Raw genomic sequence first — 15,516 nt, 5'->3', positions numbered from 1 at the left:
CGTTATTTTAACAAACTTTTTTAGAGAAGAAGAGGTTTGTAGAATATTGCACAATTCAACATGGTGGCTAAACCATGTGATCAATAGACTTGTAATGAACAAGTCATAATTGTGATCAAAGTGTAACAAATATAACAATTCTTAAATCTGTTAGAATTGTTAGAAATCTAAAAATTGCAGAAATGCAGAGGTTTCAATATCGTGCAAAAATGTGCCACACAAACCAATATGGCTGCCTGACCATGTGACCTATGACCTTTATACTACAACAGATTATGCATAGTATTGGGCTCTACCTTTGGGTAAAATTTCAGGAGTTTTGAAGTAACATTGAGGCAACTACAGGCATATTACAATTCACAGAGAAAAAGGAATTTATTTCCCTATCAGAGTAACAGTATCAGTGCAGATAATGATTCACAGATAGATACTTAAAACATTACTTTTACTGGAGACAATTAAAATCCAAAAAGGAATCAAAATCCAAATAATTATATTTACAACCAGTTATCAGTCAAAGGAAATATCACAACACCTGACCTGCTAACTGGGTGAGATAATATGCAAGGGCAGTGTGGTATGGGTGAACAGGATGCTCATAGGACTCGCGGGTACTTGACACTAGAATTCCCTGTCAAGTGGAGGCCATAATGATTATGCAAATGAACCAGCTTTAACAATCTTGGTACAGGAGGTAGCCATGAAAATGTCTGCCAAATTATACGTTATTCTAACAAACTGTTTAAGAGAAGGAGATGTTTGTAGAATATTGTGCAATCCAATATGGCGGCCACACCATGTGGCCAATAGACTTGTAATGAACAAATCTGGCTCGGAACAACAGTGAAACCATATACAACAAATAATATATCTGTAGCTTCAGCGATTCCAGAGAAGAAGATTTTTGAATATATAGCAAAAATTGCCACAAAAACCAAGATGACAACCAGGTCATGTGACCTATGACCAAAGGATAAGATGTCTGATCGCAGGGGTCCCGATCTCTGCTGTGGGACCCCAGACATCCGATGCACGGCCGTCACGCCCCCTCCCATAGACTTGCTTTGGAGGGGGAGTGGTCATGACGTCCCGAGCAGCATGGCCGTGATGTCACGAGCCTCTAGCGTTGCACCTGACACTCTAAACGAACGCCGGGTGCAGCAGGGACCGTCGCTATCAGGCATCTTATCCCCTATCCTTTGGATAGGGGATAAGATGTCTAGGGGCGGAGTACCCCTTTAAGCTTAGTTTACACTAGAGAGTCATGGCTTGCATTTATAACAGGGGCATGATAGCTATGCTTGATCCATTTCCAATGAATACTGACAAACCATGAGCAGAAATACAGGCTGTGCTGTTTTTGCTTTAAATACACAAAGGAATGGCAAAAGAATGCAGGTGTGAACAGAGCCTAAATTAAAAAATAGTTGGTAAACAAAAAATATTGTAGCTTTTGATTTTTAATGTTTATAAATACTGAATAAGAATGATTTCAGAAGAACTCACAGTACAAAAACTGCTAAACTTCCATAAAAGGTTGTTATTGTAAACGAGAGGACAAAGAAATACAGGAAATAAAAGGGGAGGGAGCAATGGGGCCTCCAAGAAGGAAAGGACTTTAGCTGACCAGGCAAATCAGTGTATGTTTGATGTTTTGGACTGTTTGCTCTGGAAAGTGGCAAAGGTTATGTTTTAGCCCTTTTGAGGCACAGCTTTATATTCTCCATCTAGCAATTGCGGCCAGGAGCCTTCAGGTAAGGACAGACTATGTTCATTTTCTATACAAATCCCAAACTTACACTATAATGTGCAGGTTTTTAAAGGACTTGTTTCATATGAATGCAGTTCAATACATACACATATGTAGATATGTTTTTAAGCTATTTTTGCTTTTCTAGAATAACTGCTCCGAAGATGGGCCTTCTACATCTCGCTACGAGTTTACTCCTCATTTCTTCAGCATTATGTGGTGTGAAAGACCTGCATGAGCATTTTGCTAAAAGCGATGGGGCAAGTCCTTTAGGAGCACGGGGTCTCTCTCCCCAAAGTGAGTTAAGTCTACAAGATGAAACGGTGACGAATGACCTTATACCTGAAGGAGAGGATGATGAGGACTACATAGATTTTGACAAAATATTTTCTGAAGATGAAGATTATCCAGAAATTATTGATGCTCTTCCAGAAATCAAAGGTGATGATAAAACTCAAGGAAATATATATGAACTTTTTCCTGGCAAAACTAGGATTCAGAGGCTTAACATCATGAATGCAAAGTTTGGCTTTAATCTTTACCGTGCCATTAGAGAGAATACGAATGTAACAGATAATATCTTGATGGCACCAGTTGGAGTGTCCACAGCAATGGCTACAATATCAATGGGAACAAAGGGGAAGACTGAAAGTGAAATTTTGTCAACATTAGGCTTCAAAGAATTTATCAACGCCAGCACCAAGTACGATAAAACCACTATTCACTCAGTCTTTCGTAAGTTAACCCACAGACTGTTTCGGAGAAACTTTGGCTATACATTAAGATCAGTCAATGACCTTTACATCCGGCAAGATTTCCCAATCGAGAAAGACTTTCAGGATAAACTGAAAAACTACTACTATGCAGAGGCCCAAATTGGTGATTTTGCTGACAAAGCTTTTCTCCATAAAGTTAACCAACGCATTCAAAAGCTTACCAAAGGTCTGATAAAGGAAGCACTTGCAAACCTGGACCCGAATATTCTAATGTTACTGATCAACTGCATCTACTTCAAAGGTAAGTGGTCATATCCTAACTTTACTTAACTATGCATGAAGAGAGACTGCAAAATAAAAACTACAAGGGTAACCTATAACAAGCAATCAGGTTGCACCTTTTTATTTTCCAACAACCTCTGAAGCTTAAAAGCTAGAACCTGACTGGTTGCTTATTGTAGGTCCTCAACATTTCCTCTGCTCCAATTTAGTTAAAGGGGTATTCCAGGCAAAAACTTTTTTATATATATCAACTGGCTCCAGAAAGTTAAACAGATTTGTAAATTACTTCTATTAAAAAATCTTAATCCTTTCAGTACTTATGAGCTTCTGAAGTTAAGGTTGTTCTTTTCTGTCTGAGTGCTCTCTGATGACACCTGTCTCGGGAAACGCCCAGTTTAGAAGAGGTTTGGTATTGGCGATTTGCTTCTAAACTGGGCTTTCCAGAGACGAGTGTCATCAAATCTGTTTAACTTTCTGGAGACAGTTGATATATATATAAAAAAAAGTTTTAAATCTCCCCTGTTCCACTTTTATTTAACCGAAGTGTAAGGATATTTTCTCTTTTCAAATAGGGACGTGGGAGAATAAGTTTCCACTAGAGCAAACCTACAATGCAAATTTCCGCGTGAGTGAAAAAGAAGTGGTAAAAGTTCCCATGATGAAGCTCAAAGGAAGTTTTTTGTTTGCTTTGGATTCTGAATTGGATTGTGATGTTCTGCAGTTGCCCTATGTTGGTAATATAAGCATGCTATTAGTGGTGCCACACAAAATATCAGGTATGAAGCTCCTTGAGAAGCAGCTCAGCCCACATTTGATAGACCGTTGGCAGAAGAGCATGACTAACAGGTAAAATATTACGAAATATCTATAAAATATACTATGCTTCTATGCTAGTGGTCATACAGTTGGCACCCCTGAAATTTTTCAAAAAAATGAAGTATTTCTCACAGAAAAGGATTGCAGTAACACATGTTTTGCTATACACATGTTTATTCCCTTTGTGTGTATTGGAACTAAACCAAACAAGGGAGGGAAAAAAAGCAAATTGGACATAATGTCACACCAAACTCCAAAAATGGGCTGGACAAAATTATTGGCACAAATTGTGGATAAATAAGATCGTTTCAAGCATGTGATGCTCCTTTAAACTCACTTGGGGCAAGTAACAGGTATGGGCAATATAAAAATCCCACCTGAAAGCAGATAAAAAGGAGAGAAGTTCACTTAGTCTTTGCATTGTGTGTCTGTGTGCCACACTAAGCATGGACAACAGAAATAGGAGAAGAGAACTGTTTGAGGACTTGAGAACCAAAATTGTGGGAAAATATCAACAATCTCAAGGTTACAAGTCCATCTCCAGAGATCTAGATTTGCCTCTTTCCACAGTGCGCAACATTATCAAGAAGTTTGCCATGGCACTGTAGCCAATCTCCCCGGGCGTGGATGGAAAAGAAAAATTGATGAAAGGTGTCAATGCAGGATAGTCTGGATGGTGAATAAGCAGCCCCAAACAAGTTCCAAAGATATTCAAGCTGTCCTGTCAGTGTCAGCGCAAACTATCCATCGACATTTAAATGAAATGAAACGCTATGGCAGGAGACCCAGGAGGACCCCACTGCTGACACAGAGACATAAAAAAGCAAGATTACATTTTGCCAAAATTAACTTGAGTAAGCCAAAATCCTTCTGGGAAAAACGTCTTGTGGACAGAAGAGACCAAGATAGAGCTTTTAAGTAAAGCACTTCTGTTTACCGAAAATGGAATGAGGCCTACAAAGAAAAGAACACAGTACTTACAGTGAAATATGGCGGAGATTCAATTATGTTTTGGGGTTGTTTTGCTGCCTCTGGCACTGGGTGCCTTGAATGTGTGCAAAGCATCATGAAATCTCAGGATTACCAATTGATTTTGGGTCACACTGTACAGCCCAGTGTCAGAAAGCTGGGTTTTCGGCCAAGATCTTGGGTCTTCCAGCAGGACAATTACCCCAAAAATACGTCAAAAAGCACCTAAAAATAGATGGCAACAAAGTGCTGGAGAGTTCTGAAGTGGCCAGCAATGGGTCCAGATCTAAATCCTATTAAACACTTGTGGAGAGATCTTAAAATTGCTGTTGGGAAAAGGCGCCCTTCTAATAACAGAGACCTGGAGCAGTTTGCAAAGGAAGAGTGGTCCAACATTCCGACTGAGAGGTGTAAGAAGCTTATTGATGCTTATAGGAAGAGACTGATTTCAGTTATTTTTTCCAAAGGGTGTGCAACCAAATATTTAGTTAAGAGTGCAAATAACTTTGTCCAGACAATTTTTGGAGTTTGGTGTGACATTATGTCCAATCTGCTTTTTTTTCCTCCTTTTTTGGTTTAGTTCCAATACACACAAAGAGAATAAACATGTGTATAGCAAAACATGTGTTACTGCAATCCTTTTCTGTGAGAAATACTTCATTTTCTTGAAAATTTTCAGGGGTGCCAACATTTACGGCCATGACTAACTTTCAATCTGGTGGGCAACCAGAAGTGAGTGTTCTGGTTATCACACATTATACTCATAAGCAAACAGTGATCACCTAGAAAGCTCGGTGTATACTTGTGAGTGGGACATATGATCTGCCTCATCCAATCAGCTAGCAGGAATTGTTGCTCTGTATAAGCCACAAGCTTTCTGTTTATGGCTTTCAAGGAGTTGTTCATCCTTGGAAAACCAATTTTTTTTTTTAGACAGTCTCTGAAATTGTCCGAGATCAGCTGCAAATACAGATCATGCTGGTGGCACAGCATGTGGAGGAAAAGTAGTATGGCACAAAACATATTGTCTAGAATGTCATGTAAAATGTCACATATAATTGAACTAAATGAGAGCTGTTTGAATCGCTACTGTTTGCACTGTTTGTTAGCAACTTATTATATGAAGAACATCCGAACAGAGGCGATAGAATTTCATCACTATTTAAGCAGTATCCATTTTGACCATACGTAATTATATTGCCAATTTATTGGAGTTTATTAAAAATAAATAAAATAGTGGAGTAAGTTAAAAAAAACAGCGGTGACCAGTATGTTTTCACAGATAAAACATTGGGAGAGACTTATAAAAACCTGTCCAGAGGAAAAGTTTCTGAGCTGCCCATAGCAACCAATCAGATCGCTTCTTTCATTTTTGAAAAGGCCTCTGAAAAATTAAAGAAGCGATCTGATTGGTTGATATGGGCAACTCAGCAACTTTTCCTCTGGACAGGTTTTGATAAATCTCCCCCAATTTTTCTACAATTTTTGCTACTATGCAATGCATGGTGTCAATTCATCCCAAGCACAGTAACCTGAATAGGTCTGTGTATATTGGCGCTAGCCATACTGGAATAGAAAAAGCTCACTTCATGTGGGTAACTGCTTACCACCATAGGAGGCACAGAGGAACAATTTTAGGATAGTAGTAAACAGTCTTGGTAAATAGATGAATATAATATCCATGCTATCCATATGAGTCATTATAATGTATAGTTGAACAATCTTAAAAATATTATCACATTCCAAACAGTACATTGTTACCCTTTGTTTTTAGGACAAGAGAAGTTCATCTACCAAGATTCAAGCTGGAAAAGAACTACAACTTGAAGGATGCGCTAAGCAGCATGGGAGTGAAGGAATTGTTCACAAGCAAAGCAGATTTTTCAGGCATTACAGATGAAGACATTAATATTGGCCTGGTGAGTACAGACATATATCTGATTATATTAACTCTTAATAGTAGGAAGCGAGGGCTACAAAGCATTTTTGGCCACAACGCTGGTTCAGCGACCAAGAATCGCCGTGTCACACCCAGTTTTAAATCATAAAATGGGGGACAGAGGTTTTCTTTCGAGGCTGGTGTAAGTGATATCTAGGTTATCTTAGGAAACATGAATGACATGGTGGGGAGAGGGGACGCCAAAAAGTGAAGGAGCCGACTGGCTCTCTAGAAGCCAAGCGTGCAATATTCTGAAAGGTTGTTTATGGAATCTATACAAGGCCGTAAGCCATCTTATATGAGTAGGGAGGCACAGGAATGTTTCTTCCAGATACAACTGGTGAGGATAGAAAAGGATTTATTAAGGGAGGTTTTGGATCGCAAGGGCATGTAGGGCCATCAAAGCCTATGACCTAGCCAGTCTGTGAGCCTTTATAAAGAGCCTCACAAAATATCTGGCTATCTTCTCCAAAGGCGTGCCCACAATGGGAGTCATTCTGAAAGTGTAAGATCCTAAAACAAGGTCTTTTGACATCTTGTTACTTGTTTTTCACAAGCGGCTTTCATAGCAAAAACCCTTTTGTTTACCCTACATAAGCTAAAAGTAAATGCCCATCCATCTATAATTCAAGGGGTATGCCTCAAAATACTAATATGCTCAGCATAATGTAATTTTATCCATGTACTTATACCCCCACAAAGAAGTGATTGTTGTGGATACCGTGAGTTAAGTATAACACAATTGGGCACAACAATATCGGCAGCTGCAAGCACATCAACTCCAACCTTCCATTTTAATTACTGTTTTTTGAATGCCTGGTATGTTTTCCTTCTGAATTTCTGCTAACATAATATTTTGTGCAGTTTCAGCAACAAGGCAGCATCACTGTGAATGAAGAAGGCACTCAAGCAGGAGCGGTTACTGTGGTGGGATTCACACCATTATCCATTCCAACGCGCTTTATTGCAGACCGTCCTTTCCTGTTTCTCATTTATGAACACCGCACAGATTGTCTCATATTTTTTGGAAAAGTTGCCAATCCTACTAAATCATGAGTCAGTCCTATAATAACTAAGCCTAATCTTAGATAAGATTATTATATATATGTAACAGAAACCAACTCTACCCAACATAAAAGAACTCCCAAAAAGTTGTACAAAAAATATTGTAAGTGGCCCTATAGAACAAGATCTGATCATTCCCATACTGTAATTTAACCTTATGGACGGCAAACATGGTGAAGAATCTTCTGTGCTATATCCATTTGGAATAATGCAATGAGTAATAGGCAAATGTCAGTCTAGACAGTGTACTCATATACCTGCCTAATAAAAATATTCATACTCCGTGTACTATTGTACTATTGTATAATGCATATAAGAAAGTCTTCAATAAACTTAAAGTCATAGTAATCTTGTCGGTCTATGTGACTTATCGTTAAAGCTACCAACAAACAGATAAAGCTATTTCCTAAGGCGCCTAAAGAGATTTCTGATGAAGTGGGGTTTGGCAGCACTCATACGTAAGGTTTGTGCAAGCTTACTAAATATTTGTTTTTCTGCTAGCAATGTAACCATTAACCCCATGTATAATGTTCTCTAAGCAGTTAACTGGAAACATTACCCAAGAGTTGAGTATACAGTGGGAGCATACAAAACACACAATAAGATGAGGTCTTCTTAAAAAGGAAATTATACATTACTGCAGGTGCCGGGCAGGTGAATTTTTCATAGATTTAGCCCTGTATCGGGCAAGCAGGGACAGACCAGCTTCCAGCTTCCCCCTTATTTTTCTTTTAATGCCGGTGTGAGGCACAGGAGCAGATGCAGACTTGCATGGGATGCAAGTCTGCACCTCACACCGGTGCTCAGGGTGTACAGGCCCCCGGTGTTCCTGTGGTACAGGCCTGTCTACTTGATTGTTGCTGGGAGCAGATTTGCAGAAGTGCGCTGCGAAGGCACGCACAAGTCTGCTCTTAGCCCCTGAGGAGCCGGCCGGCGGGTATTTATTGTGTGTGAAAAGACATGTTCATGCGGCCTAGCTGCAAGCGGCTGAGCGCCGCCCCCGACGCTGTTGCGCCGGGACTACAGTTCTGATGTCCACTCATGGCTGGCTCAGGTGAGGAGGCCGTGCATGCAGGTGGCCGGCGGCGGCGGTGGGAAGGGTGGTTGTATATTATATATATATATATATATATATGGTGTGAGTGTATGTGTGATGTGTGTATGTATGTAATGTTGATGTGGGGGGGGTGTATGTATGATGTATGCATATGTATGGTGTGAGTGTTTGTGTGATGTGTGTATGTGTATATATGATGTGTGTTTGTGTCTGTGTATGTGTGATGTGTGTATGTAATGTATGATGTGGGGTGGCAGTGGCGGGTGTGTGTATGTATGATGTGTCTGTATGTATGATGTGTGTATTTATGTAATGTATGATATGGGGGACAGTGGCCAGTGTATGTATGATATGTGTATGCATGTATGTTTTGTACAGGGGCAGAATGACACGTCAGGCACTAGGGCAGTGCTCAAGGGCTTGTGTCTCGGGGGAGGGGGGGGGTGCGCTGCTGCCAGTTGCGATATCTAATTTTTTTATTTATTTTTAGTGGCTTCTGGCCCGCACTAAATTGTACCACCAGAATCCCACCCCCTTTATACTCGCCCGCCGACCAAGAGCCCCACGGATATATGCAAACAAGCCGGAACCAAAACTACAACTTCCAGCATGTTAGACAATAACCTAAACGGTAGAACTATAAAGTGCAACATGCTGGAAGTTGTAGTTTTGGTTCGGGTCAGCTGCAGAGCCATAGGCTGCATCAGGAAATGCTGGGTGTTGTAGTTACTAACTGTAATTCCCAGTATTCCTTGACACAGCCTATGGCTCTGCAGCTGACACAAACCAAAACTACAACTTCTAGCAGGTTACACGATAACCTTAACTGTACTACTATACAGTGCAACATGCTGCAACACCCACACAACCATAGGCTGTATCAGGGCATGCTGGGTGTTGTAGTTATATAGGAACTAAATGCAACTTCCAACATTTTCTGATACATAAATTAGAGTAAATAAAATGCACCATAGGTATGTAAGAAAAAGTCAATTTGCGCGATTATCGCAATTTTTCACTTGCCGATACTGAATCGATTCAAAATATTTTTGAATCGATTCTTTTAGTGATGTGGAATTTGTATCTCCTGACGCCCGGACCAGCATGTTCCGGGCATCAGGAGATACAAGTTCCACATTTTTTCAGCCGGATCTGACGCGGCGTCGCTCTGGGTGTATGGAGCGGGCTCAGACTTGTGCCCGCTCCATACTCTGCGGCCCCCGGCTGATTTCAGTAGCCGGGGGCCGCTAATGCATCACCACCGCTAATATCCAGCATGCAGCGCTCTGCAGTGTGTATTGAGCGGGCTCCCGACTCGTGCCAGCTCCATACTCTGCAGCCCCCGGCTGTTCTCAGTAACCGGGGGCCGCCGATAATAGCCAGCATTCGACGATCGCCGTGGCCGGCTATTAAACCATTAGATCACCGTTGTCAAAGTTGACAGCAGTGTCTAAAAGGATCTTATAACCATCCCTGGTGGTCTAGTGGGGGGATCGTACTATTTTGGTTGAAATTATTTTATCCACCAGGACAAGTGGATTTTCTTGAGGGACAAGTAAATTGTGTTCCACTTTAGTCCCTTGGACAATTTTTTTTATACTTTCCACACCCCTGATTACTGTATAGTTTAAAATAGAGATTTTTTATAACACTTTTGTATGTAAAAAGCATTCTTTAAACAGGAAGACAAAGACAAAGCTTTATAAAAAATAAATAAATAAAATAAAAAAGCAAAAAGCATCCAATATTATGTTCTATTAGGCAGGACAATAAATGGTTATATTACTCTTGACCTTATATCAGCATTTGCTCTTTATTTATTTTTTCTAATCCTGGATAACGCCTTTAAATGTAAAATATAATCAAAATGATAGTCCATAGACATGTGAGAAGGTCGCTTTGATCAAACTCCAAGTAAACTTTTATTCTCTCATTTTGTTGTGTCACATCTCCACTAAAAGAAATCTATGACCTGCTAGTTTGAGAGCCATTTCTTTTTGGAAATCAGTTGTAGGCTGAGATCCATACTACACACCATTTCTAAGAACATGTACTCTTGGCTGTATGTAGTGCAGCAAAACCATCTATATTCCTGGACCTTTGCAGTTCTGACAAAGAAACAATGTTCACAATATTGTGACAGAACAGTAAGATTATTAAAAAGCAGAAATACCCACCACAGCGATAACAGGAATCAGGACTCCCAGGTTCCCCGCACTGCTAGAAGCCTAAGAAAGAGACGAGACAATAATTTAATTAATAAAAGTGACATGTTCAAGGATACAAAAACAAACAAGCAAGCAAACCAGTCCAAGATGTTTCTGATTAAAAGAGCCAAAACATAGGTGGGCATATGCTAGAATCTCCCTCAAAAGGGTATTTCAAACCTAAAAACATATTTCCTATCCACAGGACAGGATAGCAGATATATGTCTTATCACGGTGGGTCCAAGCTCTGGGACCTCCCCCCTCCACAATTCTCTGAACAGGGACCAGACTCGGAGCCTTAGAGAAACCATAGGAATGTCGAAGCCATGTATATACTCCCATAGATGGTCAATCACCTCTTTAAGAGGAGGTCTTCTTGTCAAGTTTATTTTTTACCAGGGAAATCAGACAGAGAACTCTTAGGCACTCTTATGTGCACACACAGTAAAAATGAATACTGACCAAAATAAGTTCCAAAACTCATACTGACATAAATGGATAGAACATAATTGTGACTACAGTGATCCGTCCACTTACAATGGCCTCCACAATAGTATCAACAAAATTGAAACCAGACTCAACATACAATGCTACGGACAGTCCAGATCTGCAAAACATGTCAATGGCTGGAAGATCTGACCAATCAGAATGGACATTCACTGGTAAAACCCCTGTATTACTGAAGTGTATGCACTGACTGGCTGTCAGGTAGCGCCCCCTACAGTACAGGGTGGTATTACATGTTCTGTGCCAGGGTTAGATGCTCCTTTGGACACCAGGTGAGGGCGGCTCCATGTTACTTTTTTAGGACAGTGTGTGTACTGTATAGGACCATGAAGAAGCCCCTGTCCTCTACATAGACAGTGATTTACAGCTCCCAGTAGATCTTTCTTACTTTTATATGAAAAGACTTGTTTTATCTGTATTGGTTTTCTACTTATTTTTGTTTACTCCTCACCTTTTCCTATTTTTGGATGACATTTTGTTGGCTTCAGAACCAATTACCAGGTTCCATAGAGTTATAGCCTCAACATACAATGGTCATCCTGGAACCAATTAATATTGTAACTCGAGGGATGGACCACTGTATATATATTTTTTTTTAAATCAGATATTTTTTATTGAAGTTTAAAAAAAAAAAAATATATATATTTTTTTTTACAAACAGTTTGCATACAATAAACCCCTCCTCCCACCCCACCCACCTAACAAACAAACAAACAAACAAACAAACATTCCATCTCTCCCCTTTGCAGCAGCAAAAATACACACTTGTAATTAACTAGAGGTTTAACTATACTTTTATCCCGATGGGCATACTCCCTCACACCTTATACACATAACCACAGCAAGCGGCACCTACAAACAATCCAACAAAGCCACCAGAGAAAGGTAGACAGAGAGGGGAGGGCATGGAAAATAGCAAAGCCACATCCACAGAACTTCAACATTCAAGCCATGCACACTACGTCCAGTACAGTCTGAGTGCATACAAGCATTTAAGAATCAGTTGTCAGGGGGTCAAAATGGCGTACCCAGGGTCCCCAAATACCATCAAATTTCCTTTCAACCTTATGCTTGATATATATATATATATATATATATATATATATATATATATATATATATCCCTTTCTCCATGCACACTATCAGCTTTATTCTTTTAATAAGATCAGCTACTCCAGGGGGAGACCGTCCGATCCAGAACTGCGCGATTAGTTTACTAGCTTGATACAGCACACGTAAGATCCCCACTTCTCTCATGGAAGGTTCCCGATCACATCCAATAAGGCCAAGTAAGCATACCTTAGGTTCTTTATGCAGTGTAATCCCATAAACAACCTTAATAAGATGTATCACAGCAGTCCAATAGGAAGTTAAAACTGGGCACGCCCACATCATATGTAGTAGGCGAGCCTCCAACTCACCACACCTAGGGCAGGCAGAGTTGGACCGAACACAAACATTATGCAAAAACAGTGGGGTTTTATACACACTGTGCAAAAATAACAACTGTGATAGTCTATTAGACTCTGACAGGGACAATGACGGGGTAAGCGACAGAACTATAGACCATTCCTCGTCACTCAATCCACCAAGGTCTCTCTCCCACTTAGCTCGGACTGTTAAGGGAAAACGTTCCTGGTAAAAACCTAAGAGTTCACCATATAGCCAAGAAATAATTCCCGCAGATTCCCTTTTCATAATTACTGATTCTAGTACCCTGTTAGTTTGTACCTTCATCAGCCGCGTCCGATTCTGAGAATCATACACATGACAGAGTTGCAGGTAACGATAAAATGAGGAGCGCGGTAGAGTGAACTCTTCCTGCAGGTCCTCGAAAGAACAGACTACCCCATGTACAGCTAACTGCCCCACTTCACACCGGGTTACGCCACAGCTGTGTACATGACAAAACTCGTAAGACCCAATAACTTTCGCGTATGGCCCCAGAGCTTGCAAAGGAGCTGGGTAGTGGGAGAAGAATCTGGAGGTCTGGTCAGGGCTCCAATTTCCAGAATATGTAGTGGCACTCTCCCTCCATGCTTAGCCATAAATAAACGACCCGTAGGACCCAGTAAGGATGTCTTTGCCCACCCTCTAACCTGATTTAATCCAGATACTATGGTGAGAATACGCTGTACAACATCGCCACTATAAAGGGGGAGGGATGTAAACACCAATTATGATAAGCAGTCGATGAGACACCTCACACAACACACAGACAAATCTGCCATCGGGGTCAATGCTAGATGAGATAGCCTTAAACGGAATAGATTTGTGGACCAGCAGACTAACCCCTCTAGCATGAGAGGAAAAGGTAGAGTGGTAAGAGTGACCGACCCATGCCCTATTAAGAGCCGAGGTGAATTCCGCTGTCAGATGAGTTTCAGTGAGGCAGAGTATGAGAGGGTGAAAATGTCTCACAGAGTTAAATATGGCATAACGCTTTACCACATCCCCCAACCCCCTAACATTCCAGCCTATAAAATTAAAGACCGCCATTAGAGGCATATGAGCATAAAACGACGATAATGTCAATACACAAGGTAAGGGAGCCCAACCGCACAGTATCAGGAAACCTACAGACATGACATACAGCAACACAAGGAGAGACGGAAAACAAAACAAACTAACAACCTAAAACAAGGTACAAATACAGCCACACAAGTCTCCGCGTCACCCAGGAGCGCTAGTATACCCACACCATTCAGAACTATTCATACTAAGGAAGCACGTCAGGAGATTTTCAGTAAAGTGAGAGCATACAGCAGGCATACAACAGCCAACCAAAACACAATCAAATATACATTCGCTCAGCTCCTGAAATGGAAACTAGTCATAGTCATCCCATATAGTAAACATTTCTGTACCACCCCCTCCATAATCCAGCCCCCCCCCCCCACAAGGCATACAGTAGATACTGATATGCAAATATTAAAGCAAAACAAAACAGAGGCCCCACACATGTAACTAGAACCCCAACAGCTAGAATGGGTAAATAGGGCCGCCAACAGCATAGTATAACATTTCTCACATGTTAACCTAAACTACAATGTACGATGAAAGACATTTAGCAACAACTTCAGACATTAGTAAACATCATCATTACCCCATCAGCATGAGCACAGGGAGGAACAGTTCAGTCCGGGTCAGGTCCCGGTGAGCCTTCCCGGGCCCTCCGGCGCAGCTGGGATTCATGGGAATCCAACCATCTCACAGCAGCATCAACTCCCTCAAAGAAGTGGGTGGTACCCAAGGCAACCACCCACAATCTGGCAGGATACAGCATGGAATATTGTACATCCAAGGACCGCAGTCTCCGTTTAACATTCAAGAAGGAGGCACCTCCTCCTCCTTTTGCACCTCCACCGAGAAGTCAGGTAAGAAAGATATGTTGAGATTGTCTACAGTCACAGTTTGTTTCTCTCTAGCCAGCCGAAGTATCAGATCCCTATCACAGTAATGAAGAAGTTTCACCAGCATAGAACGGGGTGGGCCACCAGGGGGAAACGGTCTCGTAGGGACCCGGTGAGCTCTTTCCACCGCAAAGAGAGGGGTCAGATTATTCACTCCAAATACATCCTTAAGCCATGTTTCCATAAATTCCGTCAGAGAGCGTCCCTCACATTTTTCAGGCAGTCCCACTATGCGCACATTTTTACGGCGCAGACGATTTTCCAAGTCATCCGTTTTAGCTATTAGTAGGGCAATATCATGGCTGTGTCTAGTAGAGTCCCGAACCAATGGAACAACTGTATCCTCAATGTCACTGATCCGACCCTCCGCTGCAGAGGTACGGTCAGTCACCTTTTAAAGGTCATGGCGTATACGTGAGATGTCAGATTGTACAGTCCCCACCTGTACGGTCAGCTGAGAGAGAGTCATATTACATCTTTGTATTTCAGCGAAAACAGCAGCCAATGTGGGTTCAGCTTGAGGGGTAGTAGAAACAGCACCTGTTGCAGCAGCAAGCATAGGAGGAGTACTAGGTAGGGAGACATGTGGAGTCTCAATAGAAGTCTCAAGAAGATCTGCACAGTCCTCTAGGGGGTCCGGGGGGGCGCCCTATACCAGCCATCGGGAGAGGGGCCACTCTGTGGTCAGGTGAGTCAGGGGACGGGTGTCTCAGGGCAAACTTTTCCAATTTGGCCGCCACTTCTTGTTGTCAGTGTATTTCTACCAGCAGACGACCCACCAGATCTCTGCTGAG

At 41.4% G+C, this 15,516-nt stretch overlaps 2 protein-coding genes across 2 annotated transcripts in view; one reads left to right on the top strand and one right to left on the bottom strand.

Moving 5' to 3' along the window:
* PI4KA (phosphatidylinositol 4-kinase alpha) overlaps positions 1-15,516 on the bottom strand; it is a 145,449-nt gene that overhangs the window by 85,279 nt on the left and 44,654 nt on the right. Inside the window, exon 19 of the mRNA XM_056531869.1 lies at positions 10,772-10,822. Within this exon, the coding sequence (XP_056387844.1) occupies positions 10,772-10,822 (51 nt within the window). The remainder of the gene's footprint in view (positions 1-10,771; positions 10,823-15,516) is intronic.
* Positions 1,611-7,874, top strand: SERPIND1 (serpin family D member 1). Its single transcript, XM_056531883.1, has 5 exons — positions 1,611-1,754; positions 1,899-2,767; positions 3,321-3,594; positions 6,308-6,452; positions 7,337-7,874. The coding sequence occupies exons 2-5, from the start codon at positions 1,915-1,917 to the stop codon at positions 7,526-7,528; spliced, it is 1,464 nt and encodes a 487-aa protein (XP_056387858.1). The 5' UTR covers positions 1,611-1,754; positions 1,899-1,914; the 3' UTR covers positions 7,529-7,874.

This window comes from Hyla sarda, chromosome 1 (genome assembly GCF_029499605.1).
Source record: "Hyla sarda isolate aHylSar1 chromosome 1, aHylSar1.hap1, whole genome shotgun sequence".
Taxonomy (NCBI): domain Eukaryota; kingdom Metazoa; phylum Chordata; class Amphibia; order Anura; family Hylidae; genus Hyla; species Hyla sarda.
Note: the sequence above shows the minus strand (reverse complement) of the source record. Positions and strands in the feature narration are given on the sequence as shown.

Excerpts from the sequence above, each read along its gene's own strand:
- SERPIND1 (XM_056531883.1), top strand. The coding sequence starts at position 1,915 with ATGGGCCTTCTACATCTCGCTACGAGTTTACTCCTCATTTCTTCAGCA. Across the intron at positions 2,768-3,320 it reads CAACTGCATCTACTTCAAAG|GGACGTGGGAGAATAAGTTT; the intron begins GTAAGTGGTCAT and ends CTTTTCAAATAG. Across the intron at positions 3,595-6,307 it reads CAGAAGAGCATGACTAACAG|GACAAGAGAAGTTCATCTAC; the intron begins GTAAAATATTAC and ends CTTTGTTTTTAG.